General features: G+C 37.0%; 4 protein-coding genes and 4 pseudogenes across 8 annotated transcripts; 3 read left to right on the top strand and 5 right to left on the bottom strand.

Moving 5' to 3' along the window:
* Positions 1–77: 77 nt before the first annotated feature.
* On the top strand, positions 78–3810 carry LOC104749925 (cytosolic enolase 3). Its single transcript, XM_010471638.3, has 13 exons — positions 78–320; positions 440–594; positions 755–929; positions 1030–1101; positions 1192–1308; positions 1568–1648; positions 1750–1826; positions 1978–2081; positions 2306–2404; positions 2493–2578; positions 2731–2817; positions 2924–3121; positions 3505–3810. Exons 1-13 carry the CDS (start codon positions 216–218, stop codon positions 3574–3576), a joined length of 1428 nt encoding a protein of 475 aa, XP_010469940.2. The 5' UTR covers positions 78–215; the 3' UTR covers positions 3577–3810.
* A 49-nt stretch (positions 3811–3859) lies between these two features.
* LOC104753418 (DNA sliding clamp PCNA2-like) lies at positions 3860–4844 on the bottom strand (annotated as a pseudogene).
* Positions 4845–5042: 198 nt separating this feature from the next.
* LOC104749924 (DNA sliding clamp PCNA2-like) lies at positions 5043–6842 on the bottom strand. Its single transcript, XM_010471637.3, has 4 exons — positions 6275–6842; positions 5721–5873; positions 5540–5637; positions 5043–5440 (listed from the first exon to the last, which is right to left on the bottom strand). The coding sequence occupies exons 1-4, from the start codon at positions 6591–6593 to the stop codon at positions 5219–5221; spliced, it is 792 nt and encodes a 263-aa protein (XP_010469939.1). The 5' UTR covers positions 6594–6842; the 3' UTR covers positions 5043–5218.
* A 705-nt stretch (positions 6843–7547) lies between these two features.
* Positions 7548–9574, bottom strand: LOC104749923 (phosphatidylinositol:ceramide inositolphosphotransferase 3-like; annotated as a pseudogene).
* Positions 9571–12296, bottom strand: LOC104753420 (cell division cycle 20.2, cofactor of APC complex pseudogene; annotated as a pseudogene).
* LOC104749921 (putative F-box/kelch-repeat protein At2g29780 pseudogene) lies at positions 10834–14389 on the top strand (annotated as a pseudogene). Of its 4 annotated transcripts, none has more exons than XR_015585070.1 (5): positions 10834–11213; positions 11341–11501; positions 11637–12480; positions 12653–13983; positions 14081–14389. The product of XR_015585070.1 is annotated as a putative F-box/kelch-repeat protein At2g29780 pseudogene, transcript variant X2 (transcript). The 4 variants fall into 4 exon arrangements; XR_015585071.1 differs by having other exon boundaries at positions 10868–11213; positions 11325–11501; XR_015585072.1 differs by having other exon boundaries at positions 10890–11213; positions 11348–11501.
* Positions 14390–15563: 1174 nt separating this feature from the next.
* Positions 15564–23461, top strand: LOC104753414 (putative F-box/kelch-repeat protein At2g29800). The gene is made up of 2 exons (XM_010475672.2): positions 15564–16701; positions 23343–23461. Exons 1-2 carry the CDS (start codon positions 15564–15566, stop codon positions 23432–23434), a joined length of 1230 nt encoding a protein of 409 aa, XP_010473974.2. The 3' UTR covers positions 23435–23461.
* On the bottom strand, positions 19471–20871 carry LOC104749920 (mitochondrial import inner membrane translocase subunit TIM9). Its single transcript, XM_010471633.3, has 2 exons — positions 20486–20871; positions 19471–19829 (listed from the first exon to the last, which is right to left on the bottom strand). The coding sequence occupies exons 1-2, from the start codon at positions 20578–20580 to the stop codon at positions 19643–19645; spliced, it is 282 nt and encodes a 93-aa protein (XP_010469935.1). The 5' UTR covers positions 20581–20871; the 3' UTR covers positions 19471–19642.
* Positions 23462–25678: the final 2217 nt, after the last annotated feature.

Genomic DNA, 25678 nt, shown 5'->3' with positions numbered 1-25678 from the left:
GATTAAAACGAAACGTCGCCGTCTTGATTTTGAATACGCTTCTTGGATCCTGAACCGGAACCTAAACCAAAAAACACACAGCAAATCGGAAAATGAATGTCAGATTCAAACTTGCTTGATTGACGATTCGAAATTGTTCATCGAAAAGTTTCCAGAAGATTCGAAATTGAAGAAGAAGAAGATTTCGTATAGGAAGGAGTGAGAAGAAGAAGAAGATGTCTGTGCAAGATTACTTAGACAAACACATGCTCTCTCGGAAAATCGAAGACGCCGTAAATGCCGCCGTTAGGGCTAAAACCTCAGATCCCGTTCTCTTCATCGTACGTTTTCCTTCGAATTTTCCTAAGTATTGATTTTGACTTTGCATCGCCGATGTGCAATTTTGAATTCTCCAAAAAAAAAAAAAAATTACTTATGGGGAGTTGGAAAAAAATTGCAGGCTAATCATATGAAGAAAGCTGTATCATCTGTGATAACGAAGGTGAAAGCAAGGCAGATCCTTGATAGCAGAGGAGTACCAACAGTTGAAGTTGATCTCCACACTAACAAAGGCGTCTTTCGTGCTTCTGTTCCCAGTGGTGATTCTTCTGGAACGTGAGAATTCGATTATATCCTTCTTCTTACTCTCATTTTGTTTGCTTCTTCCTGTATTGGTGATATGGTGTATTTGAATTTGGTTGATGCATAATCCTTATTGGATTGACATTCTATACTGATAAGCCTGCTAAGAAGAATCTGGTTTTACTGATTCCAGATATGAAGCTATAGAACTACGTGATGGGGATAAAGGAATGTATCTTGGAAACAGTGTGGCTAAAGCTGTTAAGAACATTAATGACAAAATTTCAGAGGCATTGATTGGTATGGACCCGAAACTTCAAGGTCAAATCGACCAGGCCATGATTGATTTGGACAAAACTGAAAAGAAGGTAGGTGGGAACTATGCTGTCTTTGTGTTTGGAAATTATTAGGATTGGAACATTCATCTTGTTTTTTCCTTGCGATTTATTTGATATATATATCTTGCAGAATGAACTAGGGGCTAATGCTATACTAGCTGTTTCAATTGCTGCATGCAAGGCTGGAGCTGCTGAGAAAGAAGTACGAAAATCTTCTCAATACTTTCTTGCATCTTATGTATTTCATGCCTTGTCTAGTTAGGAGATCCTGATTGAACTTGTTGCATATCAGGTCCCTCTATGCAAGCACCTTTCTGATCTTAGTGGCAGAGCAAACATGGTGTTACCTGTACCTGCCTTCACTATTTTGAGTGGCGGGAAGCATGCATCCAATACTTTTGCCATTCAGGTATTCTACATTAACTTCGTTATTAAGCTTGCCTTCTCATATTTTTTTCATCTTTAACTCTTGCTCCTCAAATATCTTCATAAAGGTTTTTGGTTTTCAAGTAATTTCATTTACAAATGTGATCATTGTTGTCTCTATTCAAAAAAAAAAAAAAAATCATCTTTTAGTCTTGCTCCTTCAAGATCTTCAAGTATGCTTTTGGTTTTCGTTTAATTATATTTATGTATGTGATGATTGTTGTCTGTTCATATATTGTTAGGAAATTATGATTCTCCCGATTGGGGCTAGTAGATTTGAGGAGGCCTTGCAATGGGGATCTGAGACGTATCATCATTTGAAGGTCAATTTGCAAAAATATATGGCTTTCTGGAAGTTACTTTTCTGTTTACATCTGTCAATTTGTATTTAAAGGTGACAATGATCTATTGCTGACTATGGCAGGCTGTCATTACAGAAAAGAATGGTGGTTTGGGATGTAATGTTGGTGAAGATGGTGGCCTTGCTCCAGATATCTCGAGGTACGTATTTTTTTCCTCAGTGATGTCTGATTTGATTGCATCTATACGATAGATTCTAAAGATATTTGTGGCGTCATGTGTCAAAATTGAGAATCTCATGTTATTGTTTCTTGGCTTAGTGCCTTGTATACTTACTTGCATCTTTATGCAGCCTCAAGGAGGGTTTGGAGCTTGTAAAAGAAGCTATCAATCGAACAGGGTACAGTGATAAGATAAAGATAGCAATTGATGTTGCTGCCACTAATTTTTGTTTAGGTAATACCCATCTTCTTAGCAAACTGGTTTTGTGCTGCTATTTTTTAGTCATTGGTAGTCTCTGTTAGGTTCTAGGCACTTTCGTTCACAATTGGCTGGTGACACAAAAAAGATTTTAAATCATCACATGTGTAACCTATCGATATCATGCTTTTTGCAATTTTTCACTTTTTTTACTTTTCGTGGATTTTTTCTTACCTTGAGAATTGTTCTTTCCTGAGCAGGTACCAAGTATGATCTAGATGTCAACTTTCCAAATAAATCTGGACAGAATTTCAAGTCAGCGGAAGATATGATAGAGATGTACAAAGAACTTTGTAATGGTATGTTTGTGCTTGTCTCTAAGATAGTCTGTATCTATTTTAGTATTCTAACGACCTTATTCTCTGTTTGGTCTCCTTGTTGGGTTAGAGTATCCAATTGTGTCTATAGAAGACCCTTTTGACAAGGAGGACTGGGAACACACCAAGTATTTCTCCAGTCTTGGAATATGTCAGGTCCAACTCGGTTCCCCTAACATAGATTTTGTGTTGTTTCAGATCAGACGTCTTCTGATTCTTTTCACAGAAACAATTTTCTAACGTGAGAGACCCTTAACGATTGTACGATTATTTTCCTTGTCTAAATTCTCACTTTTAAACTCTAGCAGGTGGTAGGTGATGATTTGTTGATGTCAAATTCAAAACGTGTTGAGCGGGCAATACAGGAGTCGTCTTGTAATGCCCTTCTTCTCAAGGTATGTTGTCTGTGCTATGTACATGAATTATCTGTGCTAGTCTTGTATGATAGATATGCTTATTGCCTAAGAATGACAAAGACATAATGTGCATACGGTGATACAGGTGAATCAGATTGGTACAGTAACAGAAGCTATTGAAGTAGTGAAAATGGCAAGGGATGCCCACTGGGGTGTGGTGACATCTCATAGATGTGGAGAAACAGAGGACTCTTTCATCGCTGACTTCTCCGTGGGTCTCGCAACAGGTGTGATAAAAGCTGGTGCTCCTTGCAGAGGAGAACGAACAATGAAGTATAACCAGGTCTGGATCTTTTGACAAACTAATAACACCTTAGCACCCCTTATGCGATTGATTACTCTAGAACATGATAAATTGCATGGAGTAAACTGCATTGGACTTTCTCTTTCATCAGCTCATCATCAGCTTAATTTTAGCTTTTCTGAGTTATGTTGTAGTATGTGAATCTTTAGCGACCTAGGCGAAATTTCAGTTTCTTCAACTTTTGGATAATGCAGCCTTAGCTTATAGGTACAAATAGTGTCCCTCAGTGGGTAATGAATAATAGATTGAGTTTGGAGCAGGCATGTACATTTAGTTGGTAGATAGTATTTCTGGTTTAGTGTATACTGCAGGAAGTACTTTTTGTGTAAAACCTGAAAACCACTGTTGGAATCTTCATGTAGTTGCTTCGGATCGAGGAAGAGCTCGGGGATCAAGCAGTGTATGCTGGAGAAGATTGGAAGCTAACTCTCTAAACAAATGCACTTGTGATATAATTGTTACACTTCTCATCTCACTCCATTGTTCTCGAGTCTTATTTCTCCGACAGACAAAATTCTGTGTCTTGAAAAGTTCAAATTTTTTGTTTTTTGTTTTTTGGCCAAAGAAGAAACACAGAAGTAAAGAGTGTTAAACCTGTTTGTTCCAAATTGCAAAAAGACCCAAACTGTTTATCACAGTTTAATAGAGGATTCCAGCAAGTAAAGAAACATCCATGAACACTAGTTCGTTCGTAAGGTTTCTGAAGCAAACGTGTGTTTAGGGCTTTGTGTCTTATTTTCCTTCAATCTTACGTGCCAAATAGTACCGAATGTAACCAATCTCAGCCACCTTGTACTCCACCATGACTGGTAGCCTCGAGGACAATCTGATTGTCACAGTTTCTGACAATGGAGTTGCCTTTGTGAAGAGATTCATGTACCTCAATGCGAATGAAAGAGTAACAGGCTCGTTCATCTCTATCACAATAGCATCTTCAGGCTGCAAACACACACAAAAAAAACAGTAGGTCACTTAAACATTGTATTGGACAGATTATAAAAAAAGCTTTAGATGACTTTTTCGTTATTATTACTATTCATACTTTGTCCACATGCGTATTCTGCTTCAGTACAATGCTCGCTGTCCCGATATCACCTTCTGTTGAAAATCTCACCCTTTCTTTTGTCATCACAGAGATTACAACTGCAATCAAAGTCAGACTTATCACTTATGTTTAAAGAAAAATTTAGAAACAACATTACAGTTATATAGAACAGTCCACTTATCTACCTGTGTCACCGATGCTACTGAGGTCTTCACATATCCTGGAAAATTCACCAGAGGGCATTCTAACATTTGTGTGGTACTCAGGAACTGGTATGCGTGTGCACCTACTGACGATATCCATCAGCTTGAGCTTCATCTCAAAGACTGCAATCTTGGCTTGTGCTGCATTATCAATTCAAGAAACCCTTTTCACTTTACACTATAGATTTCAAGATATTGGAAGACTGAATAATTTATCTACAGTCTAACTGTAGTTTATGGCAAATGAAACCTACAATTTACCGAACCAAGTGATCAGTAGCATCATAATCATGACAACAAATATAGAATTCTGACGAACTTAAATCGAGAACTTACTGGGGCTCTCGATCATGAAGTTGACAGTGTTGCTACCGTCAGCAGCTTTGATAGTAATGATGTCATTACTTCCAGCACATCTCAGCAACTTGGATATGCTACCAAGATTCATCATCATGAAGATGTTCCTATCGCACCTGGAGGCAATCTCTCTAAACAAATGCACATGTAGTATAACTGTTACACTTCCCGTCTCACTTCAATTCTGAGTCTTACTTTTCACGCAGACAAATTCCTTCCAACATTTTTGTATTTTGGTTATATTGAAGAACATACACATGTAAAGGGTTATAAACAACCTTGTAGAGATTGCAAAAGCACAAACTTTGTCATCAGATTAACTAATATGGCGTTGCCTTAACATTGTAAATCCAGGAAACAGCTGAATCAAGACAGACATTTCAACAAAGGACTCAAACGGAAACAGCTGAATCAAGACAGACATTTCATCAACAAAGGACTCAAACAAAAACTAAGAAACATTCATCATTATCAGGGTTTAGTGTCTTCTTCTTCTTCAATCTTAGGCGCCAGATAGTATCGAATATAACCCATCTCAGCCACCTTGTACTCCACCACAACCGGTAACTCAGAAGACAAACTGATGGTCACAGTTTCCGACAATGGAGTAGCCTTTGTGAAGGAATTCATGTACCTCAATGCAAATGAAAGCGAAACAGGCTCGTTCATCTCAATCACAATAGCATCTTCAGGCTGCAAAAAAAAAAACACATACAAACATAAGTTCAACTCAACGTCGTATTGGACAGATTATTCAAAAAAGCTTTCTGAATGACATGTGATTGTTCATACTTTGTCGACAGTAGTATTCTGCCTGAGCACAATGTTAGCTGTCCCGATATCACCTGTTGTTGAAAACTTCACTCCTTCTTTTGTCACAGAGATCACAACTGCAAAATCATAACACCAAAACCAAAATCATGATTCGATAAAACTCAAAAGACCATTTCAGGATCCTCACTGTAACACTTACCTGTGTCGCCAATGCTACTGAGATCTTTGCATATCCTGGAAAATTCACCAGATGGCATTCTCACAATAGAGTGGTACTCAGCGTCAGGAATTCCTAAATGCTCACTGTCTATATCCATCAGCTTCATCTCAAAGTCAGCAATCTTGTCTTGTGCTGCATCATATATAAATCCGAAACCATGAGATTATGCAAGCTTTTAACATAGTCAACATTAAACAACATCTTCTGCTATCATTCTCTATATCAATAAACCCCATTCACTCTCAAAACTATAGTTTTGAAGCTTGAAACTATACATGTTCTGAACAACAATATTGGAATGAACTCATTCTTGTCAGTGCTAGTTTCTAGCACATTCAAGAATCAGGTCGTTACTAGCATCAACACAAAAACAAATCCCTAACAAACTTGAACCTAATCCAAATCCCTAATTCTCTGCAATCTACTTTTAGATTTTACCCAAATGAGACCTAAAAACTACAGAATCAGGTTACAAGCAACAACAAAATCAAACATAAATCGATTTTGAGGTAAAAAAAAAACGAGGAACTTACTGGGACTCTCAAACATGAAAGTGACAGTGTCGCTACCATCATCAGCCTTGATGGTGATGATATCATCATTCCCAGCACATTTGAGCATCTTGGACATGTTACCAAGATTCATCCCCATTGAGATGTTCCTATCGCATCTGTAGTGCTCGAAACCTTCAGATCTAAGCAGGAGAGACACGAGCGCGACGTGGCTAGAGTCCATGGCCTGGAGAGAGAACCCTGTGCTTGAACAGTCGAAGTTCGCATCGTTCACCAGATCCTTCACCGCTTCTAGAACCTTCTTCAGTAGAGAACCTTGAACTAAACGAAGCTCCAACATCTTCTTTCTTTAGAGAGAGAGACTCTGATGAATCGTTCGGTTTTTTTAGGGTTCTTGAAAATGAAAACTTCTGAGAGAACGACGATTGCAATTTTGTAGCGGGAATTGATATTATAAGCCGTGGTTTTGTGGCGCCATTTAGCAAATCTAGGGTATTTTGTTCCCGCCTATGATGAAGCTGACGACGGATTATCTATCACCTGTGTGATCCCTTATCGTTACTTCTATACACCACCACTCATAAAAGTCTTTCTTTCGTCAGTTAAGGACGGTTTTACATTGGTCTAGATTTGCTTTAAATTTAATTGTGGTTTAATTCGGTTTACGTATCACTTGTTGGTTTGATTTTCTCTGTTCCAGTCATCTTCGTGTTCGAGAGACTGACGAAATCAATTGTTCGTCGTACTCGTTTGATGATTTTTTTAAATTGTTTCTCTCAGTGTTGGAGCTGCAATTTTAGTGATTTCTGATTTTAGGGTTTAGGATGTTTCGAGGAAAAGTCTAAACTTTTTGGTTACTTCGAATTGACGATATCTGTAAATTATGTTAAGATCCCAAATTTTGATTGTAGAGAATGATGTTGTTATGACACTGATGACTGTATGTTTTTGGTAATGATATGTGCTTCATGTTTGATTTGATTCACTTCACTGTTTGTTGTTTTTTTTGGTATGCATTGGAGACAAAGGCGGAGAGTATGATAAGGAATGCAAGATGTTTCACGGTGTTTAGGTTAAGATGTTTCTAAAGGGATGAAATGAAATAACAAAATCAAAATCCACAAACACATCTATTTAATGAGTTGTATAATCTGTATTTGCACTTAGAAGAACTTTGTATCCTTTATAGCTTGAAACTGAGAAATTTCTGTTCAGTTAATGAGACTAACATGCACACAACCAGCATAGTTTCTAACTAAAGATTCTGCTCTGAGATTTTGAGATTGGAGAGAAATCAATGATCATCTGCTACGTTGTTCTCGTTTAGAAGTCTCTGATGATCCTCTTTGCTCCTATTCTTACTATCCTTTGTACTTAGTGGAAGTAAAGGCGTCTGAGAAGGTCCACTAGAACGCTCAGCCATTTCTGCAATAAGATATATGTTCACAGTTTCTTCAAAAATGAACAAACTGACCAAATCACATGTGTCGAGTCTATTACTGTCACATAGCAGAGACTATACTATGAAATGATCTGATCTCCAGTTACAGTTTGGCACACAAATTGTCAAAGCAGTCTCAAGTTTTTGAATGTGACTATTGCAGAGAAACAATCTGGTACACTTAATCATTTGGGAGAATGATTGAGTTCTTGAAGAATACCTGGAAGTCTGCTGTCAACGTAGAACATCACAAGGTTCACAGTATACCTGCAGAAGAAATTGTTAAGATAATTTAAGAAAAAAACTGATATTTGATTTCATCTTTTTAATTCTGACCATGCAACAACAATGTCAACTGTGTAATGTTTCCTTGATGCTATAATCAATAGGCTTTGTACAACTGCCATAAGCCAAGCCAAATGCTTGATCCACCTGGGAATTTTACATACATGAGATGTAAAAAATCTTGTTACAAAGGATGAAACTTTTGTAGAATGATTTATATGAAACAGTACCTTCATGTGCCGTATCTTTGATATGTGCGTACAAAGACTAAAGTGAATATCGTCTGTGATGAAAATATTAGATCTCCACAACCATATATCACTCCATCAGGAACTGCATTTTGAACACAAACCTTAATCAAATGCCACTTTATGACTTAATTCTGTACCAACTAAAAATTTGCATAAAGATGTAATCCAAACTAACATTTAATCAAGAGTACTTCAAGAACATTCTTTGGATGCGGAATCTTGGCGAGCTTGGAGCCCTAATAGAGAAATTTGATATACCAGTGGAGAAATAAATCAGTACACAGCCAAAAAAGAAGTCACAACTAAAAAATCAACGCCTTGAGAATCTTACCTCTCGACAATGATAATTCGGCCCAGGAAGCTGTGTTGCAAAGAATGTAATGATCCTCAGACTTTGAGAATCCTGAAAACATATGAAAGCTTAAAACATCTCTGACAAAACTAAACTAAAAACAGATTGTATCTTATGTGTATGTATAAATAGAAGAATCAGTGTAGTGGGAATGCAACTCACTGCTAAATCAACAAAAACTCTGCACCATATCAAAACTGTACAAATCTTTTTACTCTGGGAAACAAAAGGATGAAAAGTCCACTGCAATCAAGGTATTAGAACCATTAATCCATTACAGCGAGTTGAAGGAAAAAAAAAAGAATAGTGACAAATACAGTTTCACTTACAAAGGCTTTGTCTTGTCCAAGCGCCCGGGAAGAACACATATCATTTACCAAAACAAATCAGAGCTATGGTACACAACAAAACATTGATAAGAAAAAAGTCAAAGCAAGCATACTAACTGGAAGAATAAAAAAGGTCGGTGTCAGTAGTGAACTCCATGAGCAGCCAGTCCATGAATGAACTGATATGAGAGGGACCAAACAATATGATGTAAATAGGATTTTATATACTGAACTAGTCTTATAGCTCCCACATTTAAGCAAATTACTGAAAGAAAAACCAGCATAACTACTAGTCTTAAAGCTCCCACATTTAATCATATCACCAAAAAAAGCTAAAACAACGTTGCAAGACTATAATCTGAACACAGAGCCGTGGATGATGACATTTTTCCGAGGTCAGAGAGAGACCCAAAACAACATTATAAGCCATAAAATTTAGGTGGATTAAGGAAGGGAAGGGGGGAGGTATAGAACCTGAAATGCAAGTCCAGCGAGAACAAGCTTCCATTTTTCTGCAAGGAGAGAAGCTTCTAATGTCGCTTCTGAGTAAATTCGGCTTCATAGCTTCACACAAACCATCGTTTCAATGAATGCAAAATCAAATCAAGAAATCAAGAAATGAGATATATACAAGCGTTACAGGTAGAAACAACAACTTAACATGTTACTACAATGTGCATAAACATTTCTTTTGTGTAGCAAAAATACAATTAGACAATTGCTTCACAACAACTTCAGCGAATACGGTTCACATGAGAAAATGCCTCAGGTACTACTACTTTTTTTGGAGCAGCTTTTTTGGCATCCTCTGGTACTCCAAATACATTCCAAAACATCAGTCTCTCATCTGCTCCTGCAGAAGCTACAGTACAACCATTCGGACTCATGGCCGTATATAGAACTCGTGATGTGTGCCCATTGAGCTCAGCCATTTTCACCATAGATGGGTACTTCCAAAGTGTAAGCTGGTTCTGAGTAAACCCATGTGAGCTAAGCAACTCTCTTTCCTTGTTGCTCCATAACAAAGAAGAAACTTGAGAGCCAGTTTCCACCGTGTTCAAGCAAGCTCCTGTCCTAGTATTCCAGAACTTTATTCTCCCATCTCTCCCACCGCCACCAGTTGCAAGCAAACTCGTTTGGAAAGGGCACCAAGCAAGAGCTTTAACTGCAGATGTGTGCTCTACAAGCCTGTGTAGCCGCTGAGAGCTACTAGAACGGTCCCATATATTAACCACATTGTCGTTGCCACCACTGGCTAAGTGCTGTCCAGATCCTGACCACTTCAACCCACAAACTTCTAAAGTGTGACCCCTGTACGTATTGACAACGTGTGAACTAACGCGTACGTCGTTGTTGATGATCTTCCCATCCGCTCCTCCCGTTGTCAAGATGTGATCGTTCCATGCCAACGATCCTACTCTAGACTCGTGACCACACTCCAATGTTCTCACTCTACGATAATCAGCACAATTCCATAACTGGACTTGAGAGCTGTTAAACCCAACAGCAAGACAACGACCATCTGCTGCCCAGTTGATACTAGTGACAGGTCCCATATCTTCATCAACAGTGACAAGCTCAGTAGTAGAACCCTTAGAAGCATCCCAAAGATAAACAGTATGATGCAATGCTATGGCTAGAACGTTATCACTGCCCCAGTCAAGCAGGTTGAGATAAAAGTCATCGGCCTACAGAGACAATGAAACGTTAAGTAAAAATTGGATTGATAGAGAGAAAAGAGAGAGCCAGAGAGAGGTGATTTGATGAGGACTGAGAGGAGAGAAGTGATTAAGACTACAGATAGAAGAAGAAGGAAAGTCACGGCAATCGATATTTCTATACATACACTTTAAAGCCTTACTTTAAAAAAAGAAAAAAAATTGGTCGGTTATTTCCGGTTTAGATTTGTTTGAAATTTAATTGTGGTTTAATTCGGTTTGCGTATCACTTGTTGTTGGTTTGATCCCCTCTGTTTCCCAGTTAGTCATCTTCTTCGTCTCGTGTTCGAGAGAGACTGACGAAATCAAATTCAGGAATACTGAGAGATCATGAATGAGGCTGATGGGTGGGAGGGAACGTTCTGATTTCCCAATCAATCATATGCGAGTCTTGTCTCGGTGACAATCCTGTACCGATTTAATTCGGTTTACGTATCAATTGTTGTTGGTTTGATTCCCTCTTGTTTCCCAGTCATCATCGGCGAGTCTGAAGGAGATCATGAATGAGGCTGATGGGTGGGAACGTTATGATTTCCCAATCATATGCGAGTCACTGTCTGGGTGACAATCCTTACGTTCGAATGGTAAAACTCTTCAACTTCCAGTCTCCTTTTTCTTCTTTATCCATTGTTAAGGTCGTACTCGTTTTATGATTTTTTTAAATGTTTCTCTGAGTGTTGGAGCCGCAATTTTAGTGATTTCTGATTTTAGGGTTTAGGAAATTTAGGGGGAAAGTCTAAACCTTTGGTTACAAGAAGACTGAAGTTTGTCAGACATGCTGCAAGCTGAATAATGTGTGTCAAGTCTGTCTCTTGGATCTTGAGACACGGCGCTCAGTACTCATGATTCTATCCCAAATACTGTTACTATGGGTTAGCAAACTACTGGCTTTCAATTTTTTCTATTATATTTGAGTATGATAACGTTGACTTACCTATTGATTTGGTATTTCCTATTGGCTAGTTATAATCCTGATTTTGGATCTGTTCTCTCATCTTATTCATCAGAACTTAGTAACAGGCTAGTTGTCAACGGCCAGAGGCTAAAACTCACATGGGGTAGACCTCAGCTTCCCAAAACTGATCAAGATGGTTCCAACCAACAGGGCAGTGTAGCTCATAGTGGTTTACTCCCTCGAGCAGTTATATCTCACCAGCAAAATCAACTCCACCACCACAACCTCCTCATCAAGACAGACCCTTTTACCCATCAATGGACCCTCAGAGAATGGGTGCAGTCATTTCATCCCAAGAGAAGCTTCTTCGTCTTCTTACCGATGCAGCAACATGGCCATTATCCTCACCAGCAATACCCGCCACCACAATATGGAGGATACATGCAACCACCTTACCAGCATGGCCCGCCACAACAAGCTCCTCTCTGTTCCACCAGCTGACTATGTCTGCAGCAATCTTCTGATGTTGCTGTTCCTACTGGTTCGTTTCAATAGAAACCACTCTGTTAACTTGAGAGGATTGTGTGATTGTGTGATTGTGATTTCCACCTTGCTGAGTTAAGAGGATTGTGTGATTTCCACCTTGAGAGACATGATCTACATCTCTTGAGAGCTTCATGGAAATTTTTGGGTGATAAGTGATGACATTGAGAGTTCCATGTCTTAGCAAGTTCTTCCTTGATCTCCTTATTGAAGCGCCATATATTGTCATATCTGAATAAGGGACAACCAGTTCGCCTTTTTTCACTTGTATGGATTAAAAGTGGTATGTGATCAGAACCAATCCAAATAAAAGCTAGACGTAGGCCTTGGGAAATATATCTTGCCAATCTGGCGTTGCCACAACTCTGTCAATTCTTGACATTATCGAGTGCGAATAGCGCTGACCAGACCAAGTAAACTTTCCTCCCATGACTTTTAGTTGCAAATACTCAAAAAATAAGTCAAAGTTCTTTAGATACTGTACTTTTGTTTGAAAATCGCTTATTCGACGTATTAGGCCTCATTTTACAATCGTCTGTACGACGTCGTTGAGGTCTTCGTTCCTTTCCCTTTATAATACCACAGGTCTACAACAAATGTAACCGCTTCTTTCAAAGTCTCTACTCACTTTCAGTTAATTCGTTGCTGCTGAAGACATCACACGGTGGCAATGGCTTCGAACTCTGAAACTTCCAACGATGGCTCTAATGGCGGAGATCCAACTTCCGATGATTTGATGTTTGAAATGTCCGAAGACGGTGGCGATTCAAGCGAAGAACTCCACAAGAACCCGAGCGAAGAAGATGTAGAGAATCTTGCTCCGATTCCTCCTCCTCGACAGATCCCAGAGTTACTCATCGCAAGAACCCTCGCACTCGTACCGAGATGTCATTACCCGAAGCTATCTCTCATCTCCAGAGCCTTCCTTCGCGTCATCTCTTCGCCGGGACTCTACAGAAGGCGCTCGGTCCTCGGCTTGACCGAACCGGTTCTTTATGCCTTGATCGGATTCCCTTATAGTTACGAAAGATTCTCGAGCTGGCACATCCTCAACTTAAACATCTCAGAAAGCTTGAGAGAGGTCCCTTCACTTCCTCCTATGTATCCTGGATCTTCTGTGGTCACATTCGGATACAATATGTATGTGATCGGTGGTTTGACCGGGTTGAATCAACCTGTATCGACTGTGTTTGTCCTCGACTGTAGATTCCACACGTGGGACCATCTCCCAAGTATGCACAGGGCTCGCTACCGTGCAGCCGCCGGAGTCATTGACAGAAAGATTTATGTCATCGGAGGTTGCGAGAAGCGTCATGATGATTGGATCGAAGTGTTCGATGTTGATAACGGGGTTTGGAGTACTGTGCCTGATCCATCCCACTACAACTCTAATATGCCAGGAGGAGGGTTTGTGACATCTGTGGTGATGCAGAATAGGATTTACATTTTGGATGCTCTCCGTGCTTTGGTCTACGAACCAAGACAAGGTACATGGCAGTCTTGGGAACTTGGATCATCTCAGTTGATGGGTTTTTGGCGCAACCCGTCTTGTGTGATTGAGGATCTCCTGTATAGCTTTGATGTACTGTGTGTTCTTAAACATCCAATAGTGGTATTTGATCCAGTTGAAATGGTTTGGAATCCTGTGAAGGGTTTAGATGGTTTGCCTGCTCTCAGATACTCTGTGTGTCAAATGGCGAATGTGGGTGGGAAGCTGATGGTTTTGGGCACTTCAAACACCACCTATAATGATACTTGGTGCATAGAGATCACGTTAGAACGACGTGAAGGAGGTGGGATTTGGGGGACGGTCGATTCAAAGGATATTGTGCTTATCTCCGGGACCTCGCCTTCTATTGATCTTTCTTGCTCTGTTACGGTTTGATGATCTATGGGATGGTTTCTTGCAGTTGAAGGTAGGTTTCTCTTTTGATGTGCATGAACTATATTGACAATGATATTATGACATTTCTGTAAGACCCCAAGTCTTATTCGGCTCTCATGGATTTGCAGGTGAAGAAGGGTCTTTTTAATACATCTACTGTTGATTTGAGAGCAAATTATGAAGCAAAAAGTGGTGCAGAAGCTGTTTTATCTGACACCTTAAAGAGTAATTCGTCTTCCTTTTTAACCTTCGTGCAAGAATGTGATCACTCTTAACAGAATAGGCCTTGTGTAGAGTTGGCCACTCTTTCTCTTTCTACTGAAGTTCTTACGAGACTTGTTGGAATGCAACTTTGGCTTAACTAGTTTCTGCTTTTTTCTGTTTTGTGACATATATCATTCTTCAGTTATAAATAATCACAATCAGATTTAATGAAACCTAATCTGCTATCATATATATGACTATACGAGCAATATTATGAAATTATGGTTTAGAGATGAAGCAAACACGAAGTGATTTAGTGTCCTGAGCTATCAAGTTTACTGAATGTGAATGGATTGATGAGTGAGACATATTGCAATTTTCATCACCAGAACTATCAAGTTTTCCGAACGTGAATGGTGGTTCGGTATTATATGTATAAGCTATCTCTACAAATGATTAAGTTTACACAACCAGAAAGAAGAATACGACATCCTAACAGATCCCTAATCAAATTTAGCTGACCATAACCCTATCACTGAAGGTGCCAAACAAAGAATGTCAAAAGAAAGATTCGACCTCAGAGCTTACTAGCTTGTCTGCCAAAGAGAGAATGACGACCTTCTGCTATAATCTCTCCGGTCCTCTTGTTTCTCACTACAACAAGTGTTCCTTTATAACGTCCTCTCTCGCCTAACAATCTCGACGTTATCTCCAACTCCTCCTGATAAAAGATTCAACAAAATCACACAACAAGCGGTCCAAATGAAAGACTGAGAAAAAAAAAAGAAGACGAGCAGACAGACTTACACCGAGCTTAGCTTGAGAGAGGAATGCAATAGACATGTCCACAGAAACACACGAAGGTAAGCTTACGACTTGTACAAAAACAAGTACGGCCTACAATATATATCTGATTCTGCTCACAAAAACCAAATTCAGATCATCATTCAAAGAAGTTAGTATAAACCAAAAATTACGTCTCAAAAATACAAACCGCAGAAAGCAAATCCAAGCTACAACTACAATATATAAATTCTCTAATCACAAGATGGCTCAGTGGAGAAACAAATCAAATTCAAATCATCACACACCACTATTAATCGACTTCTCATCTTATTTCTTCCCACTTCCCACTTCCTATTTTTTATTAGGATAAAATAAACAAAGTTCTTCAGATACTGTACTTGTGTTTTGGCCTTATAAGGCCCTAATTTGAATATCGCTTATACAACGTATTAGGCCTCATTTTACAATCGTCTATACGACGTCGTTAGGGTCTTCGTTCCAAATACCACACAGGTCCACAACAAACTTAATAACAGCTTCTTTAACAAAGTCTACTTGGTTACACTTTCAGTTAACATCTCAAAACTAACTCAAAGACTTGGTCACAATCACACGGAGGAGATGGCTTTGATCTCTGAAACTTCCGACGACGGCTCTAATGGCGGAGATCCAACAAAGAACCCGCAAGAAGAAGAAGAAGAAGAAGAAGAAGAAGCGAATCAAGACAAAGAACCGAAAGAAGAAGACAATCAAGAAGTAGATCAGAATCTTGCTCCGATTCATCGACGAGATATCCCACTGATACTTATAGAAAGTACCGTCGCGCTCATCCGGAGATGTCATTACCCGAGGCTATCTTTACTGTCCAAAGCCTTCCGTGACGTAATCTCTTCGGATCAACTCCTTGTAACGCGCTCGCTCCTCGGCTTGACTGAACCGGTTCTTTATACCTTGATCACGTTCCCATCTTTTGAACCCCCAAGCTGGTACATTCTCCATCGAAGCAACATGTCTTTACGATTGAGCAGAATCATTTCACTTCCTCCGATGTATCCTGGATGCACTGCCGTCACAATCGGACACAAGATTTACGTTATGGGTGGACGCAACGGCTTAAGCCAACGCGTAAAGGCTGTGATTGTCATCGACTGTAGATTCCATACGTGGAAACATATCCAGAATATGAAAAGGGAACGTTGCTACGCAGCCTCCGGAGTCATTGACGGAAAGATTTACGTGGTGGGAGGTCGCGAGAGACGATATAATGATTGGGTTGAAGTGTTCGACGTAGAGACTGAGACTTGGGAAACTGTGCCTGGTCCATTCTCTCCCGTTGCTAGTTCTTACGGAGTGTTTCCTATACATGTGGTTTTGGATAATAAGATCTACATTTTGGATCATCACTATTGTTTGGCTTACGATCCAAGACTACTTAGATGGAGTAGTTGGGCAACTGGAAGTCCACAGAGGCTTTTTTGGCACGCTTCCTCTTGTGTGGTTGATGATTTGTTGTATGCCATTGTTCCTGATGTGGCGGCTGTTGGATCTTCGATTGTCGTGTATGATCCAAAGGATATGGTTTGGAGACCTGTCAAGGGTTTAGATGATATGCCTAGTCTCGGTTATTTTTTTTCTAGAATGGCAAGTTTTGGTGGGAAGTTGGTGATATTGGGATGGTGTCAATGCCAGGATAGTTGTGATCATGACACGGAAAAAAACGTTTTGTGTGTAGAGGTTGCGTTGGAAAAACGTCAAGATGGTGCTATTTGGGGGAAGGTCGAATCAACCTCGCTGGTCGAGTCACTAATATCGCCTGTGCATTCTTCAGTCGAGTCGCCTTTCTTTCTGATTTCTCGAACTGTTACGTTTTGATGATTCGTTTACAGCTGCAAGGTATGTTAATCGTTGTTGAGTATTGGAGTATTGATGACCTTTTCTTGAGCCTCAAGTCTTATTTAGGCTTTCATAAACTTGCAGGTAAAGAAGGATCTCATATTACATATATTGTTTCTGAGCAGCTTGTTTACATGAGAGCAAGTATGAAACATATATAGTGACTCAGAAACTTGTTCTGACACATTAGAGAGTAACTCGTCTTTCTTAATCTTTTTGTTTTGAGTCGGCCACTACGAGACCTGTTGGAATGCATCTTTATTTTGCTTTTTCTTTTTCTTCTTTCAGTAACATTGTCTCAACTACTTTCTGTTTGCTTTTAGTTTAGATATATAACTTTTTTTGTAAGTAAGCAGATTAGTCTCAGACCCTAATGAAACCTAATCTGCTTCTACTATATGAGCAATATGATATCTTGGTATAGAGATGAAGCAAAACACAGTGATCTAATTAACCGGTGGTTATGATGTTATGGGTAACAACAATATAAAACTGTGGATAGTACAGTCCTGATGAAGCCTGAAGTTATCTATATAGATCATACAAAGAGAGAAAATAATATCGTTGTATTGTATGATACTCTGTTCTCATTTTAAAAAGACTCACCGTGCTTCAGGTATATTAGCAATGTAAAAGCAAGACAAACCGGTTCACTTTAACCGGTGGTTTTGATCTGATTTGATAGTGACTACAAAAAAGGGTCTTTAAGGAGAATTTTCCCAACTGGTGACCTTATCATTTAAACAACAAATTAGGGTTTCTAACAGAGAACAGGGGTTGTTGCGATTGTTACTAGTAAAAAGGACATTTTGGTGCATAGAGATCGCACTGGAAAGACATGAGAAGATGGTGATAGTTGGGGTCAGGTCAAATCAAGATTGCATGTGCTTTCATCCTGCAAAGTCACTTTTGATTGTGCTTAATCAAACTGATATGGTTTGATGATTCCATCGTGGGATGATACCATCACAGTATGTTAATTGTGATGAGTTTGGACTACTGATGATGCTATAAATATAGAATTATGTTCAGGCATTTTCTTAGCTTCAAGTAGTCTTACTATCGGAAACTGTTTACTTACTTGACACATCAAAGAGTAAGTCGTCCTTCTTAACTTTTGTGCACAATGTGATTAGTATGTACTCTTACTATCATACATAATTAGACCCTTGTGTATATTTCTTAAGCTGTGTAGATGACTAGGCCATTCTCTTAGCCTTGAATCATAATTTCTTAGGAAACTTGTTGAAATGCATCTTCGTTAGCTATCATTTTTGGTGTGTGAATCATCAAGTTCTTTCAACAAAATATGAAACATTGGTTTAGAGATAAGCAGAAGAAAAATTGGTCTCAGTTTTCGTCACGTGTATAGGGAAGCTAACCGTCTCGCTGACGGCTTAGCCAACTATGCGTTTACATTATCACTTGGTTTTCATGGTTTTGTTTTAGTACCGCATGTTGTTGCTCATTTGTTAAACGAGGATGTTGCTGGTCGTACATGACTGCGACGAGTACGTATGTAGTTCTGTTTAGTTTTTCTTAATAAAATTTGGGGCTCTGCCCCCGCTTTCCACCAAAAAAAAAAACATTGGTCTCAGTTTTGACTTATTTTATTGGTAACTACAATTTCAAAGTGAGAAAATTAATACAAAGTCCTAACTGTTTGTAAGTAACATTTTCATCTACTGAAATCTTATGAAATTTGATTTTCTTCTTAACATTTAAAGACCAACGTAACTGTGCTTCAAGCCTTCAAGTATATAAGCAATTTGAAATCTTGGTTATAGAGATGGGAGCAAAAACAAACTGGTTTACTCGAACGACGTAACTGAATGACAATCTCCACACACCCTTAATATTAGTACTTCATTGCATCACTGGGATCTTAGTCTCTACGCCTCACTCGCTAGGTGTCCTCTCAGGCTCCTCCGAACCACCTAGCTCCAGAAAGTTGCGTCGAAGCTACGACAAAGCCATCTTCGCTCCAATCCTCGACTTCCATAACCGCACGAAGTCTCTCTTTATGGTTCACCCATACCCATATTTCGGGTTCGGACCCGAAACATTAAACTACGCACTCTTTAACTCAAAAGACGTAGTCGTCGTTGACCCAGTTACGAAGTTGAACTACACCAACATGTTCGACGCTCAGCTTGACGCGGTTTACTCAGCAATGAAACGGATCGGGTACGGAGACGTGGACATCATTGTGGCTGAAACCGGTTGGCCCTCAGCTGGTGAACCGAATCAGACCGCCGTTGGTTTAGATTAGGCGGCTACATACAACCGGAACCTTCTAAAGCATGTGAATTCCGGTAAGGGAACTCCATTGATGCCAAACCGGGTTTTCGAGACTTGCATATTCGCTCCTTTTAACGAGAACCTCAAACCTTCGATTTCCGAGCAAAATTTTGGTTTGTTCAAACCGGTTTACAATGTAGGTATCATGAAAAACTGATACAGACGTCATCGAGATGCTTCAATTCAACACTATGATTGTGAATGATACAATTTATGTAATCTAAGATTCAAGATGTTTAACAACCTTATGTATAAGAAACCAAATGAGTATAATGAAAATTCGGAAATGGTCACTAATTTACTGATATGATATGCTTCTCTGTAGACTCTCCAATGAAATACAAATAAATTTCAATATCAGAATTTGGATTTAGTCAAAACAATTTCACAGTACAGGAGTTTGGTGTTCAAAGAAGAGTAACCTGAACAACTAACAACCGGTTTATTCTGGTTTGGGACAATAAACCGCACCAAAAAAAACAAAACTGAAGGAAGCAGAGTTTTTTTCAGTCTTGGGTTGGTGCGTTCTGATTGAGCTCAGCAAAACGCATACCAACACGCATAGTGTGCTTAAGGAACTTCTCAGCGCACCGCATAACACAAGTCTCCTCTTGTTTATGTAGAGATTTGCGTGTAAAGCTATCAACACAGTCCACAAAGCACCTCTCGACCAATGAATTGTACATCCTCAAGCTGAAAGTAATTGCAAAAAAAAAACACCACAGCACAAAGCATAAGTTAAGGTCTAAACACAGAACAATGAACTATCATTTCCAATAGACAGTGCATAAGTTGTTGTTCCTTTAACGTCCAGTTGCAACATTAATTGGCTGCACTGGTTGGTTTAAAGGAGATCACGCTTAAATGTCAGACAACAACAAGCGACAGAGTCAAAGCAGATTGCAAATTAAGAATAATTCCTGGCCTTGATAAGAGCAGACAACAAGAACAAAATCAACTAGAACAGAGCAGTTCGAGACTAAATAGATAATGTCACTAGATATCACTTCGTTTCATTTTGTCAATCCAACCCATTTCATGAATAACATGTGACAATTCTTAGGAGTGTTAGTATTCTTTCGTGTCAGGGCTTGAATCAACAATTCGAAGTGTAAGCCCCATACAGGGGATGGTTCAGTTGTGAAAACTTGGTCAATGAAGCCTAGGAACCTGATAAACAAAGATCTATCTAGCTCGATCGGTTTCTAGTTCAAGAAATTTCAATACATCGTAATTTCATTTCCCTAACTATTCCAAGAAGCCAAAAAAATGTCGGAATTTTTGCGACAATCCCAAATGATATAACGAAGGAAAAGTGAACAGAACCCTAGATCTAAGAGACGACGAACCTGTCGCGTAGCTGAAGCTGCTCAATCATGGAGTTCATTTGTGCTTTGTCTTCTTCAGGAAGACCATCTAGTCCAGCCATCATGTTTGCGTCCATTTTTTCGCCAACTCTTTACTCTCTTCCTTCGTCTTCGTCTACACACAGATTCAGTTCTTCATCGCCTCCTTGTTCTGACTCTGAATCTTAAACCCTAGCGATCTTCTTTACTGGTGGGCCTGATGGGCTTTGTTTTCTATATCTCTATTAAATTGTAAATAACCCATTTACAATTTTATTCGATATGGAATTTTCTATATTAACTAATAATTTTATTTCAAATTCTAACTACTTTATTTTTGCTATTGTATATTGAGATACTAGCAAACAAAAGTTTGTATATTGAGATAGTAGCAAACAAAAGTTTGTATATCTTAAGTATCCGTATGTATATATATATTTAATTTACATATGAAATTTAATTTTAGATTAGTTTATATATATATAAAGTTAACTTTTCTCTCCTCTCTTTCCTCCACATCATCATCCACCTAATCAATACAGTATTTTATTTTTATTTTTGCAAAAAAAATACTATTTTAAATATTCATTAATTGCTTATATATTATTTATAACTAATAATAGTAGAAAATAAATATAAACGAACTAACTAAAGTTAATTAAATTAAAAATAGTATAAACAATAATGTAAATTTATTTTTTAGTAAATAATAAAAATAATATCTATATAAATGTATTTTTAGTAAATAATAAAAATAATAACTATATAATATGCATTAAGTAAAAGAAATGGAAATTTTAAAATAGTAAAAATAATACTATGAATTTGTTTTAGTAATAATGTTATTTTTTAAATTATAACCAAAAAATGAACATATTCCAAAATTTAGAATGGGTTAATGAGTTTTAGAATGAAAGTAAGATTTTAATGCATGGTAAAACAAAAAACAATTTATGTAACTGTATTTAGAAAAATCTAAAAAGAAAAATAAATTTGAAGTGAAAGATTAGTTTCTAAAAAACATATACTACAAAGATTTATTGTTAAATTTCACTTATAAAAAATAAAAAATTAATTACTTAACTCAACTTAAAAGTTTTAATCTAAAACGAGGATATTGTAAGGGTCACACTTTTTTTTGGGAAAACTATGAAAAACTTTTTTGAAAAAATAATCCATCTAAAAAAAAAATCAATGGTCAGAAAATATAGAAAAAAAAATATGTAAGGCGTTACAAAAAGTGACATGTGATTTGTGTAGTATATCTCATAAAGTATATTATCACCTAGAGGTACAATTTTATAACATGATAAAAAAAATATAAAAAACAAGCTCAATACTTCATCAATTTTATCAAATAATTTTAACCCAAAATATTGGCAAAAACAACATATTTAAAGTGCACTATGTTTTTTTTGAGAAGACTAAACTGAGATTGCATCATAAAATTAACATCTACAAATAACATATGAGGTTTTAGAAAAAAATGTAACTTGGATTAGTGAACATATATTTATTATCGGGTTTAAACGTTTCACCATTTAGATATTCTTAAATTGGTAGGAAATTCTATTATGGCAGATCATGCACTTGTACAACCCCATTGTAACAACATAACACTAAAAATGTTCATGAAACTTTTATATTAGCATTTAATGTGAGATATCGATATGTTTAAATGGTTTATATAATGAGGTCAACAATCGATATTCGATGTTAGAAATTTTAAAAAGATGTTTTCATGAGATATGAATATGGAATGAACTCTTCTAACGATAAAATGTCATAAGATTGTCGATAATATTGTTTATTCTTCCAGTGAGGTTCTTAAGTCATTTTTTGTTATCACGTGATATATTGTTGATTTGCCAGAAAAATATTATTGCGACACTAGACAATATATGTTATATATAGATTAGTAAAATAGGTATGGCGTTTATATGGATTTATCTTTTAATCTTCAAATAATTATATATATATATTAAATAATTTTTATTGATAAAAACTTTAACTAAAATCTCACTCAATTAGATATAACAAAGAAATATAATCCTCAACAATATATATTTTGTATATCACTTAGTAAAGTAAGTTTAGTGTTTATATAGATTTATACTCAAAAGTTGGAATTATTATATTTGAGCTCAACAATTTATATTGATAAAAAAAATTAAAATCCCGCGCGCGTGCGCGGGTATGAATTCTAGTAACATATATAATACGTTTTTGATATTTGTGAGGTACCTATAGAATCCCAAATTTTAATGTCTGGTTTTTAAATGTGGCATAAAATAATTAAACACGATGTTGTGAAATATATATTTGAATGATTTCAATCTTCAAAATTATTTTTAAAATATATCAATCATGCTCTCCAAGTTTTCATATACAAATGATTAAGGTTGAGGATCAAACAACACGTTAGTAATAAACAAATATGGAGATTTAGTTTTTAAAATATTTTAAACACATAAAATTGGTACAACATGTTTATATGGTTCTATTTGTATGAAAAAAAATTGAGTAGAGTTGAACTTGTTATTTATTATTAGTCCAACGTTATATGGTTTTTATATAATATGTCAATATTTACATTATACATCAACCAAAAAACTTTAAATAATACTATAACTCAAAAAAGAAAATAAATATAAGAAAGTATAATATTGGATTAGATGTTTTTGACTCTAAAATTAGTTATCCAATTTTATGATATCAAATATAATAATTTTAACTCTAAGGCCAAAACTAAATAACAATAGAAGTGCTAAATTAAAATTACAAATACTCCTAATTGGATATATGAATGACTCGAATGATACTTGGTGCATAGAGATCACGTTAGAAAGACGTGAAGGAGGTGAGATTTGGGGGAAGGTCGATTCAAAGGCGATTGTGCTTATCTCCGCGACCTCGCCTTCTATTAATCTTTGTTTCTCTGTTACGGTTTGATGATCTATGGGATGGTTTCTTGCAGTTGAAGGTAGGTTTCTCTTTTGATGTGCATGGACTATATTGACAATGATATTATGACATTTCTGTAACCCCAAGTCTTATTCGGCTTTCATGAATTTGCAGGTGAAGAAGGGTCTTTTATTACATCTAGGCTCTGTCCGTTTGGTGCATTAGATGCAATATCTGGATACAGTATCAAGACGCAGTATCTGGACGCAATATCTGAACATCTAAATGATGTTCCTTTGCATTATTGGTTTATGCGTCCAGAAATTGTATCTGGATAAAATTATGTTTGTTTTGTAATTTGATTTATGTGCATCTGAATACAATATATGTAAAATGACCAAAAGCTCCTTTATTTTAAGTTGAAGATTTAGTGGTTATAATATATTCATGTTTTTAGCTTATTTTCATATTAAATTTAAATAAATATTTAAAAATAAAGTTCCTTTGTCTCGACGGAAAACAGAGATTTTACGTTTTTAGCGGAAAATTGAGATTTTTTGTTTTTGGCAGAAAACCAAGATTTTGCATTTTTAGCCGAAAACCAAAATTTTGTGTTTTTGGCGGAAAACTGTGATTTTGCGTTTTTGGCAGGAAATGTGATTTTGTAGTTTTGACGGAAAAACATATTTTTGCGTTGTTGCATTTTTTTGGCGAAAAACGTAATTTTGGGTTTTGATGGGAAAACAAGATTTTGTGGTTTTGACGGGAAAATGAAATTTTGCGGTTTTAACGGGAAAATAAATTTTGCGGTTTTGGTGGAAAAATAGATTTTGCGGTTTTGACGGGAAACCGTAATTTTGCGGTTTTGACGGAAAAACGTAATTTTTTTATTTTGGCGGAAAAATGTAATTTTTTTATTTTGGCGAGAAAACATAATTTTGCGGTTTTGGCGAAAAAACGTAAATTTGCGGTTTTTATGAGAAAACATAATTTTGCGGTTTTGGCGAGAAAATGAGATTTTGCGGTTTTGGCGGGAAAACATTATTTTGGTTTTGACGGAAAAACGTAATTTTTGCGTTTTTGACGGAAAAACGTAATTTTTGCATTTTTGACGGAAAAACGTAATTTTGCGGTTTTGGCGGAAAACGTAATTTTGCGGTTTTAGCGAGAAAACGAGTTTTGGCGGGAAAATGAGATTTTACGGTTTTAACGGGAAAATGTAATTTTGCAGTTTTGATGGAAAAACGTTATTTTTGCGATTTTGGCGGGAAAACTTAATTTTTGCGATTTTAGCGGGAAAACGTAATTTTGCGGTTTTGGCGAGAAACCTAGTTTTTGTCTTTTTGTTGGGAAACCTAGTTTTTGCAGTTTTAATTGGAAAACCTAGTTTTTGTGGTTTTGGCGGGAAAACGTAATTTTGTGGTAATGAGCGGGTTGATGGATGAAGAATTGAGATTTTAGGGTTTTATTAATATTAGAATTGAGAAAAAATACTTTGTAATTATTTAATTAAAATAGGGGTATTTTTGATTTTTACCAATTTTGGATGAGTTTACCTCATCCAAACTCTCCAAAAAAACTCATTCAGAAATTTAGTGTTTTTTGGATGAGTTTTCAAAACTCATCCAAATACCTAATCCAGTTATTATTTTAATTATCACTAAACAAACAACAATCTGCATCCGCGTCTAGATATTGCGTCTGGTTCACCAAACGCCCTACTGTTTTTTAGCTACCAGCTTGTTAATATGAGAGCAAATATAAAGCAAAAAGTGGTGCAGAAGCTGTTTTATCTGAGACCTTAAAGAGTAATTCGTCTTCCTTCTTAACCTTCGTGCAAGAATGTGATCACTCTTAATAGAATAGGCCTTGCGTAGAGTTGGCCACTCTTTCTCTTTGTACTGATTCTTAGGAGACTTGTTGGAATGCAACTTTGGTTTAACTAGTTTCTGCTTCTTTCTGTTTTTTGAAATATATCATTCTTCAATAATAAATAATCACAATCAGATTTAACGAAACCTAATCTGCGATCATATATATGACTATATGAGCAATATTATGATATTATGGTTTAGAGATGAAGCAAACACAAAGATTTAGGGTCTATAGGGGGAACTAACTACAATGAAGAAATTCAAAGTTCTGAGCTTAATTAGAATAAAAAATTTGCCCTCACTCTTGACCTTGTAAAGACAAAACTACCTTTAACTTCTTCTACAAGGCACATGAAAAAATATAGCCTAAGATTACAAATATGTTTAAGAATTAAGAATACAAAGCATTTAAGTACGC

The sequence above is a fragment of the Camelina sativa genome, chromosome 16 (assembly GCF_030686135.1).
Source record: "Camelina sativa cultivar CO46 ecotype springtype chromosome 16, ASM3068613v1".
In the NCBI taxonomy this organism is placed as follows: domain Eukaryota; kingdom Viridiplantae; phylum Streptophyta; class Magnoliopsida; order Brassicales; family Brassicaceae; genus Camelina; species Camelina sativa.
This window is presented reverse-complemented; position numbering and strand designations above follow the sequence as displayed.

Coding starts and splice junctions, on each gene's coding strand:
- LOC104749924 (XM_010471637.3), bottom strand. CDS start 6,593: ATGTTGGAGCTTCGTTTAGTTCAAGGTTCTCTACTGAAGAAGGTTCTA. Junction 5,638..5,720: donor CAGTAGCATTGGCGACACAG/GTAAGTGTTACA, acceptor ATGATTTTGCAG/TTGTGATCTCTGTGACAAAA. Junction 5,441..5,539: donor AGAATACTACTGTCGACAAA/GTATGAACAATC, acceptor TTTTTTTTGCAG/CCTGAAGATGCTATTGTGAT.
- LOC104753414 (XM_010475672.2), top strand. CDS start 15,564: ATGGCTTTGATCTCTGAAACTTCCGACGACGGCTCTAATGGCGGAGAT. Junction 16,702..23,342: donor GTTGGAAAAACGTCAAGATG/GTGCTATTTGGG, acceptor GACGTGAAGGAG/GTGAGATTTGGGGGAAGGTC.
- LOC104749920 (XM_010471633.3), bottom strand. CDS start 20,580: ATGGACGCAAACATGATGGCTGGACTAGATGGTCTTCCTGAAGAAGAC. Junction 19,830..20,485: donor CAGCTTCAGCTACGCGACAG/GTTCGTCGTCTC, acceptor AATTACTTTCAG/CTTGAGGATGTACAATTCAT.
- LOC104749925 (XM_010471638.3), top strand. CDS start 216: ATGTCTGTGCAAGATTACTTAGACAAACACATGCTCTCTCGGAAAATC. Junction 1,649..1,749: donor AGACGTATCATCATTTGAAG/GTCAATTTGCAA, acceptor TGACTATGGCAG/GCTGTCATTACAGAAAAGAA. Junction 2,082..2,305: donor TGCCACTAATTTTTGTTTAG/GTAATACCCATC, acceptor TTTCCTGAGCAG/GTACCAAGTATGATCTAGAT.